Source organism: Brienomyrus brachyistius, chromosome 2 (assembly GCF_023856365.1).
Source record: "Brienomyrus brachyistius isolate T26 chromosome 2, BBRACH_0.4, whole genome shotgun sequence".
Lineage (NCBI taxonomy): Eukaryota > Metazoa > Chordata > Actinopteri > Osteoglossiformes > Mormyridae > Brienomyrus > Brienomyrus brachyistius.
Genome location: NC_064534.1, coordinates 14,504,812 through 14,526,080, shown reverse-complemented (window position 1 = coordinate 14,526,080; position 21,269 = coordinate 14,504,812). Strand labels below are relative to the sequence as shown.

At 43.9% G+C, this 21,269-nt stretch overlaps 1 protein-coding gene across 3 annotated transcripts; it reads left to right on the top strand.

Moving 5' to 3' along the window:
* Positions 1 to 12,043: 12,043 nt before the first annotated feature.
* On the top strand, positions 12,044 to 15,145 carry LOC125722345 (uncharacterized). 3 transcript variants are annotated; one of them, XM_048998498.1, is made up of 5 exons: positions 12,044 to 12,354; positions 13,360 to 13,553; positions 13,646 to 13,813; positions 13,922 to 14,017; positions 14,203 to 15,145. In XM_048998498.1, exons 2-5 carry the CDS (start codon positions 13,452 to 13,454, stop codon positions 14,509 to 14,511), a joined length of 675 nt encoding a protein of 224 aa, XP_048854455.1. In that variant the 5' UTR covers positions 12,044 to 12,354; positions 13,360 to 13,451; the 3' UTR covers positions 14,512 to 15,145. The 3 variants fall into 3 exon arrangements, with proteins under 3 accessions (XP_048854455.1, XP_048854452.1, XP_048854451.1); XM_048998495.1 differs by having other exon boundaries at positions 12,942 to 13,553; XM_048998494.1 differs by having other exon boundaries at positions 12,044 to 13,553.
* Positions 15,146 to 21,269: the final 6,124 nt, after the last annotated feature.

Genomic DNA, 21,269 nt, shown 5'->3' with positions numbered 1-21,269 from the left:
AGTGTGAACTACAGACAGGATGCCAGCCAATCACAGAAAGCCCACACTACTTAAAGAGAACACACAAGCTTCTCACGCCCATAGAGCAGAGGTGGGATTTGAACCGTCAACAGTAGCGGTGCAGAGCAACATTGCTAACTGCTATGTAACCCCTTGACTTATTATGCCCTTTCTATGTGTAAGACACTGCCTTCTGTAATTCGCCAGAACATTCTCAATCTGCATTTGCAAGGGGGCTGCTGGGTTCTAGGACCCACGACTGAACTCTGCTATCGCATGTGACTTCTCTGTTTTCATCATAGCTGCAATAGTCAACGTCCATGAATTTCTGTGCATTGCAGTTTTATTATTTTGTTCTGCTAGTTGCACTTGGGGTAAAATCAATACCTAGCAATGGTGCAGTTGATTGTAATTGAATGGAAAACAATTTATAGTTTATCTAGAGCAGAGGATGAAGGAAAAGCTTTATATGACAAAGAAAAAAACTGGACAGTCCTATGTTAGCATATGGTAGTATTCTTAGGCAGCGTTATCCACTGAAACATACTATTATATAAAGATACTGGTTATAGTTTTAAAGTTTTAGTTGGGTAATAAAGCTATTTAGTGCGATAGAATTTTAGGGCCACTATTAATAAAATAGTGGGAAAGAAAGGGGTGGGTAACAGTTGCCATGAACCCAAAATGCTAAACCGCCATGTCAGTACAGCTACTAACATGATTTTCCACAAATCACTAAATGGTTTGAAGCGCAAAAATAATCTATGTGCATTGTTGTCTGTGTTCTGGACATCACAGTTCTGTCATTAACAACGTCCCACCTTACTTCTGTTAAAAGTTATCAAAGCCGGAAAACTGTGGGGTAATTATTTGTCATGTCAATATTTTCATATAATTTTGTTTTAAATCTGCTTTGCTTGTACAAAGCTACAGTAGTGGAGTTTCAGCATGCATCCAACTCTATTTATGCTGGCAAAATCATTTAAATGTTTAAATGTTAGGCTCTGACTGTATGCTTTAATTCACTGTCATCATGCCTCCAGGCCTAAGATCACGGATGACATGAACTCTAAATAAAACCAACCAGCAGATATGTTAATCTTTCCTCTGATTAATGTCTCATCTGAAACAAAATAGTTCAGAGGCATCTCTGTCAGTCCTGATTCTCAGACCCCCTAACAACTAAGAAAATGATTTAGTAAAAGCAGGGCAGCATTGTCTCAGATGTTCTGCCATAGTTTAACAGGACTATTGTCTTTTAAGTACCGAGTCATCTGGGAGACATTAGTGTCCTTTATTCACTAGCAGTAAATGCTTTGACAGGAATCACAATCCAGTGTTGTCTATATATGTGGAGAAGGTGTGTGCAGTGAAATACATGAAACATGAGACTTACTCCAGTTGCAAAAACATTTTACATTTACTGAACAGAACTTAAGGTGAATGTGTTTCACTGCCAGAACATTCGGAACATATTGCAACTCTCCTTAAGACACTTAATTACTGACTTTGAGAATATCTATATAATTACAGCCTATTGAGGTGAATGACTTGCAATAGAGCATGATCAAGATACACATATTACCGATTTGTGCTTCAAACAGCAGTGCACTGCAGATTTCTGATCAGTGGTCCTCGTAGTCAGTCCGGTTCTGACTGATAGCTACTCACAAACTCAGGTACTGTATTAGGTCATGGAATGTTGCAACAACAGTATCAACAAATGAGGTCATAGTACACCTCCTTCAAGAAGCAGGAGACAGATTTATAAAGCTGGGGGCAAATGACCAGAAAGCTAGAACAAAAATGAACCTTTCACAGACCTAAGAAGCACTGCAACACTTTCAAATGTGTTCAATGGAGAACAATGTCATTTTTCCCTTTTAAATTGTGGATTCAGTAGCTTGTAAGACAAACTACAGTTTAATTAATCAGTTATTAATTGTATTAGGTGCATAGAAATTTGTCTCTTCTGCTTATGGTACTGTAGTACTGTTGACTAAAGAAAACATTTATGGCTGAAAAACCTTGACGTAAATTTTGTATTCTCTGTGATTCATCTAAAACTGTGGAGGAAACAATAAAAATAGTAATCCTTTTGTATTATTGATGTGCCTGAAGTTAGCCGGCCCTCTGTGCTTCAGCAGCAGAACTGCGGCATTACTTACATCAGACCTATGTCTCTTTGAAGCACACTGATACCCTACAGCTTTATTTTAGTGATTATTTCACACACATCTTTTACAACATTGTCTCGAAGATCTTATATAATATTTCATTATATAATAGTTTGTTCAAATTGCCCTGTAGGTGGAAAAAAAAACAAAACTGTTTATTGCAGAGAATTTTAATTTGCTCTTCTGGCAGGGGGCTTTTAAGGGGAAAATGCAATGGATTTAAGAATGTGTATTTGTAAAAAAATAAATAAATAAATAAACAGTTGGTTTGTTTCTCTAACAGGAGAATATATATCTTCATTCAGTAGGACACACAACTAACAGTAGTCAAAAGGCAATATATCAAATGAATCTCAGAACTGAAATCAACCTTTATACACGCAGATACCACATAACACTCCTGAGATTAGGAAACAACATAGCAAACAACAACAAATGAAAAGATACTAATGTTAAGTCATATAAGAACAATATAACAATATTCATAAAGATGTGTGGTGGGGGCATGTCCGGCTACAAGGGGACACGTGCATCTTTGGGAGGGGTGGGGAAACTCAGAATCAGGCCAGGGGCTACAAGCTTCGATTGGTTCTGCGAGGGACCCTGGCTTCCTGGTGTGATTGTTGTCAGTCATCAGCATCCGTATCTGGTTGAGTCTGTGTCACCAGACAAGACAAGTGCACGGTTCAGTTCTTCTCTCCCTCTTCGTGCCGTCCTGCCTTTTTCTCTCTCCAGACTGATGGCTGGAAATGGGCTGCAGCTGGGTAGCTTTACTAGCCTCCAGCTGTGGATAATCGGGGCTCCCACACCACGGTGCCAAGCTGCCAGTTTGCTGCCGGCGCGGCGCAGCGGCGAATGCTGCCACAAGAAGGAACAAATCAATACCCAAAACAAAAACAATACCCCAACCATCCATCCATCCATCCATCCATCTTCCAGCTACTAACCCAGTATTGGGTCCGGATGCAAATTGAATCAATACTGAATAATGATTCTCCCATTTGTGTATGTTTCCACACAGAGACGGCGAATGTGGAGATACTGAACATCATCTTCTTAACATACCCATGTTTCATGACCTGCAGCTAATCGCTGAACCACACTGAACAGACAGACCACTCCGGGGACTCCACATAACACAGAGCCAAGTATTAGTGAATCCCTGAGGGAATATAAGAGAGAAGTGTACAGTTTGTACTGGCAGGGAATGCAGGCAAATCAAAGGTACCCTATGTGATCCAATAGGTATGATTGTAGCTGCTCCTGTAGTTCATGAGTCAGAGAACATCGTCATGTATCGTAAGACGATCACAGCGTTTGTAAAAATGTGTAAATAGAACCAAGGCTTTGTTTGTTGCTATCCATGAACTATTGTGATGACTGAAAATGACATGAGTGATTAAATGAATTGTACTGATTAATTAAAAAAAATGCCTGAGTAGCCCTGAAGTCAGTTTACATTAGGAAAAGGCTGAGAAATTTCTAATGTTCCAGATAGATCTTCAGATCTAACTGGGTTCACACTTCTTGTGTGACTCTCCATCATCATTCCACCCAGTCCAGGGTCATCCTGAAGTGATTCATCCTTAATGCTGTCATCACCCGCAGCTATCCTAACCAGGCACAGCTGAATTACCCTATTATGATGAGGATCTTGAGCTTGTAAGGCGATGAGACCGAGTGATCAGACACTGAATCGTCTCTTCGTTTCTCCCAGCTAATGAAAACTCCAAAAACCTTAAGAAGCATTGGTAAGTGGCTTGGCCCCTATGGAGCTGCTCACCAATCAAGTGTTTATTTTAACGTTTGTCACCGTTTGTGTGCTTGTTTTGTGACTCCGTACAACTTGTGTCTATGAATTCAATATCCCCACACTAGATACCACACATCTGCGCCAAATGTACCAAGTGTACAAAAAATTTTGTGATATGGTATCGGTTTTTCTGTCCTCATTTATCCTCTCCAAATGGACATACATTTTGGGCTAAAGGCTCTCCTTTCTGACTGTGCTCAAAAAGAATTTTCAACCCTCATCCCTACTGATGTTACTCTGTTTCAGAGTGGATGCAGAAAAATACCCACAATGAAGGAATGCAAAAATGTGAAAGTTGCTCCTTTCATTGCACAGATTTATGTCAGTGTGTACTTTTTTCTATGTTTTCATATGGCTATAAGCTATTTTAACAACACTGGATTGACAGCTTTATTTTACTTGTAGTACAATAAAAGAAATGATCTATATTTTCTCCATCTATCTTCTGACCAGTTATATGCCTGTACCCTGTCTCAGGTAGCCTAGAGCACAGGCAGGAGAGCACCTTGGATGAGATGCACACATATGAAGGGAATTATGGGCATTTAGAGACAGAACTTTAACTGAAATACTTGCCTTTGGGCTGCAGGAGGAAGCTAAAGTATCCAGAGGAAAGCTTTGCGGCATGGGGAGAACATGCACGCTCCTCACACAGAGCAGAGGTTATATTGAACCCCCAACCATGGATGTGATAGGCTACAGTGCCCCCTCCCAATACAAAACTGTTTCATTACAAATGCATATGCTCGCTTGCTTGCTGGGATGTTCGAAAAAAAAAAAATGTTTAGGGGTGAACTGCTAAACATGGTATAAACAGCTTGTTAAAATTCTTGGAAATATATGACATTACCAAGACTGTTGTTTAGAATCCAACCTAACTTTTGTATAATTCAATGGTTCTCAATCCGGTTCTTGGGGACCCCCAGATGGCCCATGTTTTTATTCCCTCTCAGCTCCTTGCCAGACAGTGCACATTTTTGCTTCCTCTCAAAAACAGGGAGCAAATATGTCTACTGGCTGGGGTCCCCAAGGACTGGGTTGAGAAATTCACCTACAGTATCAGTGCAGTTGACCTAGGTCAGTAGGATCTTGGTAAATTCCTGTGTCTGTTGGTCAGACAGAGAGCCAACCATATCGTCGGGTTAATCAAATACCTGTTTTCCCCATAGATTTTATTTGCATAAAAACCATTTGTACCACTGTTCTCCTGAGCTAAGCATTTGATCCAGATTAACTCTCTCAAAGAGCTACAACAAATCAGTTTTAATTTTAGAGTGGCTGTGAGACATTTTGGTTTAGAGCAAAAGGTGTTAGAGTATATACTGAAATAAGCTAACAAAAATTATTCCTATTTTATTTTATGGTCATTTTACCATTATGCAGTATAACACCTATGTCTTCAGGTCAGAAATATATGATGAAATTCATTCAAAGATTTCCTAGAACCCTCAATATTTCAGAATGATATGTAATGTGTACTAGCCTCCTGACAGATTTCTCAAAAGGTTAAGGAAGCACAACCTTGATTGTGCAATAGGGAAAAAAAATCAATGTATTGGCAGTGGTCTTTTTTCTCTGTATCCCGGATCAATCATTTACCTCCAAGGAAACACAAAGAATAACTTATTATGCGGCCAAAAATTAACGGACCTTTTACTCTCACAACTAAAATTGGGTTGTACACGGGTACTTACACAATTGATTATCCTTATGAGGGCATTGTCTGTGAAATATTCCTTGAAGAACGAAATAAATCTTAGCTTAAATAAGCACAAATAAATCTCACAAATTCAAAGCATGCTGCTTGAGTGACATAGTCATTGCCTTCTAAGTCCAGCCCCTACCTGATGAAAGGCAAAATGATTATTTTGAACAAGTAGCAAAAGTGAACATATAAATGCATTTTAAAGACTACTGTACATATAAAGCATAAGAAACAAAACCAAATACTACAGACTGCTCTGTGTGGTCTGACTCTCAAAGGCAGTTTTCATACAGTAAGTGGACCAAGTAAACCTATATTCTGCTGCCACATTTTGTCCTTCAAATACATATTTCTCAGGCACAGTGTTGCATATAACCTTGCTGTTCACTCTTTGGACCAGTTCTGTTCTAGTCCATGTTAGGCAAAACCACAATAATTCCTTTCATTTTTGTACTAATTATACTCAGCTGTACATTGCAGTTACACCCAGTTAACTAAAAAGGGTAACTATTCGGAAGATGGGTGTCACGGGTGTTCGGCAACGATCGCGGGTAGAGCGGCGATCGTGCGGGGAAGCAGAGAAGCAGGAAGCAGGCAGGCAGGATTCGGGACGAAACAAGGGGTTTAATAAAGGAACGGGGAGCAGGAGACATGGAACGCCAACTAACATCAATGACAGACCCGGGTTAGTACAAATCAGGAACTTAAATACATGAAACAAGGTAGCAGGAAACAAGACACGACTGGGCACAATCAGGAAATCACACGTGGGTAATTAGGGGGCGTGGCACACACGAGGAGTGGACGGAGCGGGCGTCACAGAACCCCCCCCCCAAAGGCGCGCTACACCGGGCGCGCCAAGGAAGGGGGCGACGGACGGGACGAGGCAGAACAGGACCTGAAAGACAAGAGCAAAAAAATCAACGGGGAACAGGGAACAAGACAGACAGGCAAAATAGACAAAGAGGCAGGAGCCAGGACAGGACACCACACAAGACAGGAAAGGCCGACAGACAGACCAGGAAGGGAGAAACAGAGGGAACAGGCGGAACAAAAGGAGCGGGAGTGACGGGAGGGAACGACGGGAAACCAGGTACAGAGGACGGCGGGACAAAGGCAGGAGGAGGAACAAAGACAGGCGGGACAGAGACAGGAAAGAAGGAGGAGGAAGGAAGGGGAGCCCGAGGGAGCCCCAGCGGGCGACGGGAGGCAGCCGGAGGGGCCGCAGGCGGCCGGGAGGCCGGAGCCGGAGGGGACCTCGGAGGGGCCGAGGAGGCAGGGCGAGGGACCTGCGGAGGGGCCCGGGAGGGAGCAGGAGGGAGCACCGGGGAAGGGGACGAGGGAGCAGGAGGAGCCCACGGCGAAGGCCCGGAGGTTGGGGGGAGCCGCAGCAGGCGGCGACGTCCGGTGGAGGGCCGGAGGTAGGGGCCCCGCAGGCAACCGAGGAGCCGCCGTCGGGGAGCCTGCAGGCGGCCGACCAGGCACCGGAGAGGGGAGCGAGGCAGGGCGACGAGGTACTGGAGGGGAACCCGCAGGCGACAGCCGACCCGGAGGGCCAGGACCCGCAGGCGCCAACCGAGCCAGAGCGCAGGCGAGGGAGGGCGAGCCAGGGGGCAGGGCGGGAGGGACCCCAGTCCGACGTCTGTGCCCCCTCCCCCTGCGGGACACAGACATACCGACCCCCGGTCGGGGTCGATGTCGCCGGGGTGAGGGTGAAGGAGTCACTAGTGCGGTCCCCGAGGGGTCCCATTCAAGCTCCTCCACCTCTGAAGAGGGAGGAGCCACGATGGAGTCCTCTGGGACCACCTCAGGGACTAGGGCGACAGGACTTGGAGCTGCAGCAGTGAGAGGGAGCGCCACTGGAGCTGCTGCAGGCGGAGGGGGCGCCGGGACAGGAACTGGAGCGCGGTCAGGAACTGGAGCTGGCTGCAGTGGGGGCGCCTGCCCGGGAGCTGCAGCAGGCGGCTGCAGTGGGGGCGCCTGCCCGGGAGCTGCAGCAGGCGGCTGCAGTGGGGGCGCCTGCCCGGGAGCTGCAGCAGGCGGCTGCAGTGGGGGCACCTTTGCAGGAACAGGAGCGCGGTCAGGAACAGGAGCGCGGTCAGGAACAGGAGCGCGGTCAGGAACAGGAGCTGGCTGCAGTGGGGGCGCCTGCCCGGGAGCTGCAGGTTGCTGCAGTGGGGGCGCCTGCCCGGGAGCTGCAGCAGGCGAAGGGGGCAGCGAAGGCGGCTGCACAGGCGGCGGCGGCTGCACGGGAGCGGGGTCCGCCGGCAATGGCGGTAGCGAAGGCGGCTGCGCGGGCTGAGCAGGGGCTGCAGGCACAGGAGGCGGCTGCTCGGGCTGAGCAGGGGCTGCAGGCACAGGAGGCGGCTGCTCGGGCTGAGCAGGGGCTGCAGGCACAGGAGGCGGCTGCTCGGGCTGAGCAGGGGCTGCAGGCACAGGAGGCGGCTGCTCGGGCTGAGCAGGGGCTGCAGGCACAGGAGGCGGCTGCTCGGGCTGAGCAGGGGCTGCAGGCACAGGAGGCGGCTGCTCGGGCTGAGCAGGGGCTGCAGGCACAGGAGGCGGCTGCTCGGGCTGAGCAGGGGCTGCAGGCACAGGAGGCGGCTGCTCGGGCTGAGCAGGGGCTGCAGGCGGCGGGACCGGTAGGTCCCGTGCGGGCAAGACGGACGTGGTCCCTTTAAGTGCCCGGGGCACACGCGGGATAGCGTCCCGCACCGCGCGGGCCCCCTTGTTGGCCAGCCGCTCGGGCCGGAAGTAGTACCGCTCGAGGGGCGGTAGCAGCTCAGCGGCGGCTGGGTGCTCTCCCCGGACTGGGGAAGCTGCCAGCGCAGGCAGCTTAGCTGCGGTGATGACGTCAAGGTCAGCCGGGGAGTCCTCCAATTCCCCGGTTAGGAGAGAAGCGGGGATGAGCGCGCACGCTCCCAGAACGATTGCAGGGGCGATCGCGTGCTTCTTCCTCTTCCTCCTCTTTGTCACGGTGTCTGCGGGAGGCTGCTCCACGTCCGACAGGACGGACGGCTGGGGAACAACCTCCGGGACGCACCGTGCGTCCAGCCCCAACCTCCGCGCTGTTAGGCGCTGAACCAGCTGGTTGAGGTTGGAGCGCACCTCTCCTAGACGATGCCCGCCCTCCGATGGGGACATCGCCAGCAGGAGATCGCAGCTGTCTGTGGCTAAGTTCAGCGCGACGGGATCCTCCCGGACGTCGGGCTGGTTTAGCCAATAATATACCTCTTGCAGCAGACCGAGACGTTGGCTCTCGGTCTGCTGCTGTGCCTTGTTGAGTTGGTCTGTCATTCTGTCACGGGTGTTCGGCAACGATCGCGGGTAGAGCGGCGATCGTGCGGGGAAGCAGAGAAGCAGGAAGCAGGCAGGCAGGATTCGGGACGAAACAAGGGGTTTAATAAAGGAACGGGGAGCAGGAGACATGGAACGCCAACTAACATCAATGACAGACCCGGGTTAGTACAAATTAGGAACTTAAATACATGAAACAAGGTAGCAGGAAACAAGACACGACTGGGCACAATCAGGAAATCACACGTGGGTAATTAGGGGGCGTGGCACACACGAGGAGCGGACGGAGCGGGCGTCACAATGGGTCTAAATGATACAATAAGTGCTGGAAGGTTCTAAATTGCTCCAGGTAAATAAGGACGGCTTAGGTCTGTGCCAATAAAATCTCTCGGACCCTTAAGAGCAAATGTGAAAACTGCTTCCAGTGAAAACCTGCAGGAATTTTTAAACCAGTAAAGGATTTTGAGCTTTACAAAAATAAATAAATGGAAAATGAAAAATATTTCTGAAGATGCACAGTTTCTCTTTCAAGAATGCTGAGACAGTAATTCATGTCTTTATCTGCTCTGTGCCAGATTACTGTAGTTCTTTATATGCTTACAGAATCCCTTCCCAAAACAGAAAAATAGCTCATACTGTATTACCCTAGTGCTAGGTGTCATATGTTAGCTTCCAGTATCTTTAATAATCGTTTTGTTAATTACTTTTAAGGTCATGCATAGGGTAGCCTCAAAATAAATATTCAGTGCCATTGTCCTATATGATCCTGAACCTCCGCTTAGATCTACCAACAAAGCTATTCTTATGGTCCTGTGTATTACTGTACATGTCTAATGAAAGGTAGCTGTGCCTTTGTTGGTAATGCACCTACTGTAGGCTTAGGAGAAATATTCCATTTAGAGCCCGATGGTTTCCTCATTTAAAATACTCTCAAGATTCTACTCTTTATGACTCTCCTTTGGTATACATTTATGCTTTTTCTATTTTCAAATTTGATATTTAAATTCAAAACATATTCATATTGTGGACATCGCTGAAGTTTTTTTTATTCCAGTTTTTATGTGTGTATGAAAGTCCATTAAAATAAAGCCTATAATTATCATTTTTCAGTTTGTACAGTTCACATAAATCCTATGTTGGTACAAATTGTAACTTTTCAACATCACTACCAGTTTTGTAAATAATTAAAATAACAGGTTCCATTTGCCTCTCCTGGAGCCGACACCTTATCGTGGCGGATCGGTTTGCATGTTCCAATGATCCCAGGAGCTTTATGCCCCTGGTAGGGTCACCCAAGGCAAACAGGTCCTGAATGAGGAACCAGACGCAGTACGGCTCATTAGACCCCTTTTGATGAGAAACAACATGGATTCACATTTTATCTCACCTGGACACGGGTCACCGGGGCCCCCCCTTGGAGGCCTAGGGGTGGGGCTCGATGGCGAGCGTCTGGTGGCCAGGCCTGCACCCATGGGGCCTGCTCCAACACAGCCCGAAGAAGGCACAGGGGTCTCCCCTCCAATTGGCTCACCACCTGTAGGAGGGGTCAAAGGGGTCGGGTGCAGTGCGAGTTGCAGTGGGCACCTTGAGGACACCTTGGCGGTCAGATCCTCAGCTACAGAAGCTAGCTCTAGGGACATGGAATGTCACCTCTCTGGCGGGGAAGGAGCCTGAGCTGGTGAACGAGGTTGTAAGGTTCTGACTAGATATAGCTGGGTTCACCTCAACACACGGCTTGGGTGCTGGGACCAGTCTCCTCGAGGGCGGTTGGACCCTCTCCCACTCTAGAGTTGCTCACGGGGAGAGGCGCTGAGCAGGGGTAGGCATACTTATTGCCATACCGTAATGGGAGGAACGCCCCCCCCCCCGTCGGCTGATGCGTACCGACGGGCCAAGCAGAACGCGGCTTTGGTGGTCGGTGAGACAAAAACTCAGGTATTGGCGGAGTTTGGCGAGGCCATGGAGAACGACTTCAGGATGGCTTCGAGGAGATTCTGGTCCACCATCTGGTGCCTCAGGGCGGGAAAGCGGTGCAACATCAACACATCAACATTTATGGTGGAGATTCTACACTGTTAACCTCAGCTCGGGATGTTGTGGGTCGGTGGAAGGAATACTTCGAAGACCTCAATCCCACTGATACGTCTTCCAATGAGGAAGCTGGGAACTTGGGGGTGGACTCACCTATCTCTGGGGTGGAGGTTGCTGAGGTGGTTAACCCTCTGGGGTCTAGGGGTAGGGAACACATTTTTACTGACTGGGGCATGGTCACACATTTCATTCAATATCATAAACTTAATTCATGGTAAATAAATTATTTCTTATATATTTGTTATGACATTAAACGCATCTTAATCTTAGTGTACTTTGTAAATATGTGATATTTAAAATTGCAAAATGCAGTTTGGAACACTTGTGGAAACATTATAAAAGTATATTGTAAGCAGTGGTGGCAGTTTGCTTTGTTCCCAGGTATCTGATCACCAAAGTCTTGGCTACGTGAAGATGACTAAATGCTGTAGTTGCACCATTCAGTTGGATAAATCACAAGAAAAATATAACTCATGTCACTATTTCTGAGTCCTTTCATTGAATATGTAGCAACATTCATATGTATGCATGAGCCATTCACACCTGGCCACATTCCCCTCCCTTTATAGTGCTGGTGGGGATGTATCTGGATCACGTTTCACTGTTGCATTGTTCATTAAAGTGCCATGCGAATACGATTTGAATGCGGCTATTTAGAATGCGAATAGTGATCTTCAGGTGAGGGCAGCACTACACGCCCCGATGCAGGTAAAACAAAGGTTTAGTTTTTTGCCAATTTAACCTAACTTCCGACAATGGACATTTTGAAAAGAAGACAGATTATGGATTTAGTCTGCATTTTTTTCATGTTTCTACAATACAATTTCAATAAGTTATGAACTGAAATATACGAGAAAGATGCCGTCAACTCCAGAGGGTTAAAAAGCTCATTGCTGGCTGGGCCCCAGGACTTCCTCAATGCTCTGGATGTTGCAGGGCTGTCCTACACTGTAAACCCTAATGCTGTAACTAATTGATTGAACTGAGTTGTATTAACTTAAATAATTACAATTAGTTTATATTAATTAACCTTTATGAGTATTTAGAACTTTTTCTTATTTATGAGTTTGTAAAAATTAAACCTTTCAAGTAAGATGGAAAATTTTGCTGGTTTAATTTAAACAAAATGTCTCTTTAAAGTTTTATTAACTCAAAATCTTTCAGCCTTGTGATTTTGCGTATGACGTCATCCAGGTTCACGTCAACTGTCTTGCCCGCGCTTATTCCTCGTTCGTTTTTTTCAAGATGGCGGATCGGCCTCGCTTGACACTACAGTAAGTAAAATATTGAAATATACAAATCCAATGAATCTTAAGCAAGTGTTTTAATCCATATAATCACAGTAACATTTAAAAGTAATGTAGATGCGTTTAGATGTGTTGCATTACAGAGTACGCGTTTAGCCCTGTTTAAATCTTGAGGCGAGGAAGCTCCTCATCCCGCGCTGTAGCTTGTTGGTCAATAAGAAACTTTTAACGTTAGTTCAGTGTTGGGAGCTGTTACTGACCAGCACAATGTTTATAAATTCAGGTAAAATTGAAATTAAAACATTTATGCCGCACTTATTTTTAAAACTGCGTTATCCACAACATGGAGTTTTATTTTGAAATACTTCGTTTGTGCGGCTTCTCAGCTGAAAGGTGTAATATTATTTATATAATATTAATTTCAATGGCGGATCGGACTCGTTACACGCTGTTCAGTAACGTTACGTAGTTAATGTATAACTAGGGATGTTCATCTCGGTTAATTTTCCCAACCGACAACCGCCGTTCGTTAACCGAACATTAATCATTAACATTAACATTAACCGAATCCTGAACGTTCTAAGATGTGGCCTCGTGATTTTCCAATTCCACAGTTTTCCTATGATGTTGAGCTAAGGCTTAGACAGGGAAATGATGAATTTGAGAAGAGCGGAAAGGGTCTAAAGTTGACAAGAGACCAAAAGCATGACATTCTGGAGAAGCTTGGCTCAACCATGTATGATTTTAAGGGGTACCCAGACGACAAACAGATAGGAAAAGTAGCAGAGGCCCTTGTCACAAAGCATCCTTGTTTGAAGGAGCCAGGCTCTGACACAGGTTGGAATGGGTGGAAAACCAGTTTAAAGTTCAAGATGGGCAACTTGAGAAACAAAATGAGGAAAATTGGATGTCTTGAGGTAACTGTTAATGCTGGGAAAAGAAGTCAAGGCCATCCTGAGAATGAACCATCACATTCTAAAATCAAGAAACCAAGACGTTCTGAGGTTAATTATTTGCCAAACTTTCCTCAAGGTGAGGATGAAGCATCTCTTGAAACAGTTAGACAGGAAATTGCTGTTGAAGTCCAGAAGACAGAAAAAAATACTAGTCTCATCCACAAGAACATGGAGAGAACTTTTGCTCTGCGACGACAGAACATTGTTAGCGGAAGCCCATCTGTGAATGAGTTTCTGAATCTCTGGCCTGCACTGCGTATAACATCTGAGGTAAATAATAATAATAATAATTGTTTTCTAGTGATTATTATATATTTTCTGATGTGGGTTTGTTTTATAAAATTCTCTTTTGTCCGATTTAGCTGTTTGCAGAGTACCAACGTGTTACAAATGAGAATTTGCCCAACAAATTCTATGCACAACTGGACTACCTCCTACCTTGTTTGATGACCATTTTAAGGCAAAAAGCATCCAAGACAGGCAAGACAGCAGATGCCCTGGCTAATCTTTTGAAAGTTCATGATGAGCAGGTATGGTTGTTGTCATAAGATGAAGTATTCTTTAAAATGTAATTAGATTTTTCTTTATTTCAGATATTTAGATGTTGTTTTTTTTCTTCTTGTTTTTCATCTTTACAGGAACTGCATGATGTAAATTCACGACGGACTACCGTTATCAGAGGTCTTCCAGTTTTGCTGCGTGACAAAGACATAGGATTTTTTAGGACCACCCTGGTAAGCCTTCATTCATTGTTTTTACAATTATGCATGTTCTATTGCAAAGGTGAAGGTTGAGGAGCAACCTTTACTTACTAATATATTTGTAATTATCACTAGTTGATGAATCATGTAATATTGACTCAGTCATATTGATAATGTTCTAACATGAATATAACATGTCCCTGAATAATATTTTTTAGATTGATAATCCTGAAGTACTGACTGAGGATGCTCCAGTGTCCCTGCTTACAGTTGTTCATGAAAATGCTGCTGCTCCAATCCATTACGATCCAGTGAGGGTCTCAGTTGTCCTGGAGAATGAAGTGGTCACCACCCATAGCCAACTTCCAGAGGCCTTTCTTGTCTTGTTTGGATTCATGTATGCTCTTCACTTAAAATATCCTAAAGGACTTGCCAAAACTTTTGAATTTGTGCAAAAAGTTTTACTCGGCATGGATGACGGAAAACTGTCTCCTAGCGTGCAAACATTAAAGAATGAGTTGATGTAGAGCTACTTTTTTTTTCTCGTTTAATGAAGGCTGGCACTGGGGCAGTAACTTAAAAACATGTCAGTACGTGTAGTTTAAACTATACAGGAGTCACTTACCAGAATGCACTATTTTTATTTCTTTTTATGAATGCCGCAAGACTAAGTTTTATATGACTTAATGTATGTTTTAAAAATCAGGATATTTAATTTTGTCAAACTAAATCATTTTTTTTGAAGCTCATGTTTAAACAAAGTTGGTCATGTAAAATTCTGTTAAAAAATATTTTACAAAATAATTCTTCAAAAATATTTTTTTGTTACAAGTCATACTGGGTTTTATGCATTACTTTTTCCTGAATGTTTTTTTCCCCTGAGAATTTTCACCCTTTTAAAGGGTTACTTTACAGGTGTCATGTTGATTTGTTATATCAAATAGAACACCATAGAAAGTATTGTTATTCTTTTTCATTGTATTAACATTCTGGGCATACTTTATTCATTTTAAAATAGTGTTTATTGTAAATCTGTTACTGACAAACTGTTTTAAAGGTTTTGAGAAATTTGTATGTTTATAGAAGGCATGTTTACTGTAAACATTCATGTTGGTATTACCTGTTGGACATTTTTTGTTTAAAAATAAATGTTAAAAATGGTATTGTGTGTTTGCTTGAAATTACAGATGCGTTTTCATACATTTATAGTGTTTACAGATTTAGAATTTGGTTAATTTCATTTATGAAACTCAAAATGGAAAATTTAATTTAAAAAAATTATTACAATCAAAATGTATAAGCTGGGTGACTAAGTATTTAAAGTTGGGAGATATTGAAAAAAATAAGTTAATTGATCTCAAAATGTATAAACAGGGTAACTTGGGTATTTTAAGTAAGAACAAATTATTTTGCATGAGTACAACAAACTCAAAACTAGATTTTTCTGCTTACTTAAAATTATAATTTCACAACTTAAACAATTTGACGTAACTGATTACCTCAAATTTTTTGAGTTTTGCCAACTTATTCGGGATTACAGTGTAGTTGACATGCATCTGCAGCATCGCATGGACATTGGGGGCAGTGCCTCTGGATTGGAAGACCGGGGTGGTTGTCCCCCTCTTCAAGAAGGGGGACGAGAGGGTGTGTTCCAACTATAGGGGATCACACTCTTCAGCTTCCCTAGTAAGGACTATTTAGGGGTCCTGGAGAGGAGGGTCCGCCGGATTGTCGAACCTTCGATTCAGGAGGAGTAGTGTGGTTTTCGCCCTGGCCGTCGAACAGTGGACCAACTTTATAGTCTCGGCAGGGTCCTGGAGGGACCTAACCAGTCTGCATGTGTTTTGTGGACTTGGAGAGGGCATTCGACCATGTCCCTCAGGGACTCCTGTGGGGAGTGCTCTGGGAGTATGGGGTGCCACGCTTCCTTATAAGGGCTGTTCGGTCCCTGTACGACCGGTGCCAGAGCTTGGTCCACATTGTTGGCAGTAAGTTGAACTCGTTTCCGGTGAGGGTTGGACTCCGCCAGGTCTGCCCTTTGTCACCGATTCTGTTTATAACATTTATGGACAGAATTTCTAGGCGCAGCCAGACTGTTGAGGGTGTCTGGTTTGGTGACCTCAGGATTGGTCTCTGCTTTTTGCAGAAGATGTGGTTCTGTTAGTTTCATCCTACCGTGACCTTCAGCTCTAACTGGAGCAGTTCACAGCCGAGTGTGAAACCACTGGGATGAAAATCAGCACCTCCAAATCCGATACCATGGTCCTCAGCCAGAAAAGGGTGGAGTGTTCTCTCTGGGTTGGGGAGGGAGTCCTTCCCCAAGTGGAGGAGTTTAAGTATCTCGGGGTGTTGGTCACGGTTCAGGGAAGGATGGAACGGGAGATCGACAGGCGGATCAGTGCGGCGTCAGTAGTGATGCGGGCGCTGCATCGGTCTGTTATGGTGATGAAGGAGCTGAGCCGAAAGGCAAAGCTCTCGATTTACCAGTTGATATATTGTACGTTCCTACCCTCACTTATGGTCATGATCTGTGGGTAGTGACTGAAAGAATGAGGTCACGAATACAAGTAGCTGAAATGGGTTTCCTCCACAGGGTGGCTGGGCTCTCCCTTAGAGATAGGGTGATAGGGTGAGGAGCTCGGTCATTCGGGAGAGACTCCTCTGCATTGAGAGGAGCCAGATGAGGTGGCTTGGGCATCTGGTTAGGATGCCTCCTGGACGCCTCCCTGGTGAGGTGTTCCGGGCATGTCCCACTGGGAGGAGGCCCCTGAGAAGATCCAGCACACGCTGGAGGGATTATGTCTCTCAGCTGGCCTGGGAACACCTCGGGATTTCCCCAGCGGAGCTGGACAAAGTGGCCGGGGAAGGGGAAGTCTGGGTTTCCCTGCTTAGACTGCTGCCCCCCCAACCTGACCCGGAAAAGCGGTAGGAGATGAATGGATGGATGGAGGTTCCATTCGAGTGTCTAATGTTTCACTTCACCCAATTTGGTGAATTTAGGAAAAGATGTCAACAAGTAGGATGTCCATGAAGTACACTTATTACTACCGATTGCTCCACACACACACACACACACACACACACACACACACACACACACAAAGGTTTGTAGTTATATCTTTGTGGGGACTCTCCATTTCTGTGGGGAAAACTCTAATCCTAGCATGATGACCTTAACCTTTAACCAAACAAAATATGAGAATTTTGTGGAATTTTAGTTTTTTTCTTGCATTCGCAGATCTTTGTGGGGACCTTAAAAATGATTCCCATAATGCCAAAGTAACAGGTTTTTATCACATTATGGGGAACATTTAGTCCCCACAATGTAATATAAACCTAATCCACACACAGACACACACACACACACATAAACAGAATAATCCTTTTCTGCAAAAATAAAAGACTCAATTTGATGCTGTTTAGCACAACATGGCAAACAAGATACTAAATCTTATAATTTAGTTTATAAGTATAACAAAGTGAGTGATGCCAAACCGATGAATAGGGTTACATAGTCTGAAACATTCCGTCTGGCCCATTCTTAACTAACCCCCATACGTTGGTGAGTTTTGTTCTTTCCCACCCCTAGTAAGACTCAGATGAAGTCATTTTTTCTCACATACTGTATAAAAGAGAACGGTTCATTATCACATTCCAATAATATTCATACTACGCATCACTTTATTCGTGCAATGCCTTGTTTTGGCAATTCAGATTGTAGTGTGCAATTGTTTTCTACTCTCTTTTAAAAGGAAATCTTTGACCTTTGGAAACCATCTCTTCGCTAACAATCATGTTGTAAATATCAGTACCAAATCCAAAGTAGCAGATAAATAAAGGTTTGCCAGCTGTCCTAATTATGGTGTTAGGCAGACAGTCTGCAAATCCTTTTTGGATCTTTACTCGATATATTTGTGTGGCAAATTATTTTTTCCAATCAAGATTACCACAGACATATCTTTGTATTTCGTACTCCTCTCTGCCTTTAAGGAAAAGTGAATAATGTTATGTTACAGTAAAGTATGGTACATTACAGGTATTTACGACAATTTGAAAACTTGTAGGCGTATATTCAGTTCATATCAACTAAATTACTTGCATTATGTTATTTCCAAATTGCCTGCATTATGTTATTTCCAGATTAGATTAAGTAGCCCACATAATGAATTGTGCTTCTCTCCCAGGAATTACTATTCCACTGGTTGGAAGATTCATTATATGTCCTGTTTTCAAATCAGCTCATATAAAACAGGAGAAAAATATCTCAGTGCTTTTCCACCTCATAATAGAGCCTGATTATGGAGTTCTAGGACTTCTAGTAGAGGTGAGGTCTTTGTGCCTCTTAATATAGCTGAATCAGAGTTTAAGTACATTAAACATGCACCATTTGAGTTCTGTACTTTTCTAAATACATATTCCCATTTTCAAATAGCTTAAAACATAAAGTCACTGCATGAATATATTTTCGAAATGAAATATAGAATGACACAATACTGTTTATAGCGATATATATATATTTATTGGGTGTTAAAATTAGGACTCTATTAAAAACTTTGAATAAAACCCAGTAGCATTCTTTCCTGGTTGTAAGCAGAGCGACAGCTTCGGTTGAGACGTTGCACGGAATCCCAGAATTCAAAGCTAAAATCAAGCCCTTTAGTTAGCGTTTCACGGGGAATTTGATGGAGGGGAAATGCGGAAAATCATTATTTCAAGCGGAATGTAGAAACCAGTGCATCACATGGCACAAACGTGCACACACTCACAAACTGTGTATGATATTTCTTATATCAGTCAGCCTAACTGCACGTGCTGACCTCTGAGCTATCATAACTTTTTAGCCTTTTAGAAATTCTAAAACCTGCTCAAAGGTGCACTTGAATAAATAAACACAACAAGTTTAACATAAATAAAAAGGGGAAAAATAGCATTTAACAATGATCACACAACGCAGCATTTGTTGCCTTATCATTTTAAAGAAATGTACTTTCCCTGGAAGACAATTATGGGAAAGCAAAACAAAACCCAATGCACAGCCAGCCCACCTAATCACAATTTTAACTGTATTACTATTTACTTGTGCATCTCCATTATCCAGCTTTCAGAGGAAAAATGCAGAACAACAAAGCTAATATATGCACAGCTTTTCTATTACCAAAGCTGTCATTCCCAGTAGACAAATGCTGAAAAAAGAAAAAAAAAAAAAAAGTTCAGACTCATGAAATGAAACTACTTCAAGCCACAGAATGTAAAATTGGATTCCTGAAGTCTGTCAAGAGCAGTGGAGGGAGGGAATAGAGATTCGGGGCGTCGCTGTGAGCTGTTCAATCACAGCAGCGGTCAAGCAGCACCCCCGCGTAGTACTCGACAGGCACCATCTCAATCAGCCATCTTAGAACCTCCCTCAGATCAGGTATGCCCACAGTAGTCTACGACCATTAGTGGTGTCAGGTTGTGCCTGCCTCAGACAACCTCACACTTGTCAAGAATGCAGTTCCCTTGTGAGAGACGATGTCATTCTGTAATGGTGCAAAGCATACAAATATAAAGGCTTGTTCTTTAACAAGAATTGAGATCAAAAGCAGCGATAGGTATACACCCCTGTGCTCCTGAATTTACACTGCAAAACACATTGTGAAAGTAGCTCCTTTGAAGTCCTTGATGCTTCTAGCAGCACAGTCGATGTGTCTAATTTTGAAGTCACATTCAAATTAAGAAATTCATAGCAAATGCGTTAGCCTCCAAAATGCTAAAAATACAGTTAGTAAATACCTACGAGTGATGGACAGCATGTAGTGCAAATGTTTACACTTTCTGCTTCAAAGTACTAAGGCTCTGCATGTCTTTAAGATGAATATGAGAGATGCTTTATGACTTGTACACACGCAACCATGAAAATGGCACATTTCATGCTTAACGGTAAAATGCCTGACTGATTTTTTGTTTTATTTCCTATTATGAGGGGGATGTTCCTGTGAGAAATTGCTCCAAAATGTCAGTACTGCTGGGAGACAAAGGACTACCACCCGTGATGGAAGGTACACAAAAGCTTGGATAAACACTGGATCTGTTTTCACTACAAGGGCCATATAGTGCATTAGACTCCTTGTGCCATATTCCTTCATGCTGTACAATAAAACCTCTGAGCATAGCGATTGTTTCTATTCACTGACTGTATCCTAGCAAATAAAAGGATGAATTATTTGTCTGTCACTAAAAGGAACAAAATTTGTTTTTCTATTTCTCATTATTTCCAGTAAACCCATTCATTCTTGTTCTACAAAATAGAAAACAGGCGTCCACATTTCACCCAAGTTGCATAACATTTCTGGATCCAGTCCCAGGCACAGGGCACTTGGCAGGGGACAGCTTGGATGGGGTGCCAGTTCATTACAGGGTAAACACATAGTCACACTGCGAGGGCAACTTAGCGACATCAGTTCACCTGCCTGCATCTTTTTTGGACTGCAGGAGGACAAAGGAGTATCCAGAATGATGTCATGCACAAACACAGAGAAACTCCACATGGACAGTTGGGGCTGTAGAAATCAAACCCGCAACCTCGCAGATCTAATGTGTCGATGTTACCACATGCAAACCATATGTTTATTTTATTGTTTTTACATCATTCGCCCCAGCAAAATACATGTTTTTCACTCCCAAATGTCACCTCCTTTCTCCCTTACTCAGGATGTATTCCAGCATCTCGAGCCTGATCTCCCTCCATGCATATTCATAGATATGTGCTGGAGTGACAGCTAGCGCTTCTCAGCTACAGGCATGGCACATCAGTGGTGCAGGGCAGCCCAGCGGTGCTCTGGACACAAGCAAAACGCAACTCAGATACAAAACCTTTTGCATTCTAATTTTGCACTTCATAAACATTATACTCCTCTGCTTTAACAGCTGATATGTGCACTAGACACATTACCAAGAAAAAAAAAAACCCCGGAAAAAGTAGCCATTGTGAGTCAGTATATACTGTACATTTTTGTCCTTGCCTGCATCTTGTATCAGATGCAAGGCTTTGGCATGCCACTGAGACTATTATGCGCAGCTATATAAATGGTAGATGAAGGAAGGATTCAGTAGGGTAGCTCAGTAGGTAGCGCTGATGTCTCAGATCTCCAGGGCTGGGGGTTGTTGTCTGTGGAGTCGGTATGTTCAATTTGTGAAAAATCCGTCTGCTAAATAAAGTAAATGCAAATATTCTCCTTGTGTGGCATGAGTTTCCTCTGGGGACTTTCCTCCCACAGTACAAAGATGTACAGTTAGATTATCTTGC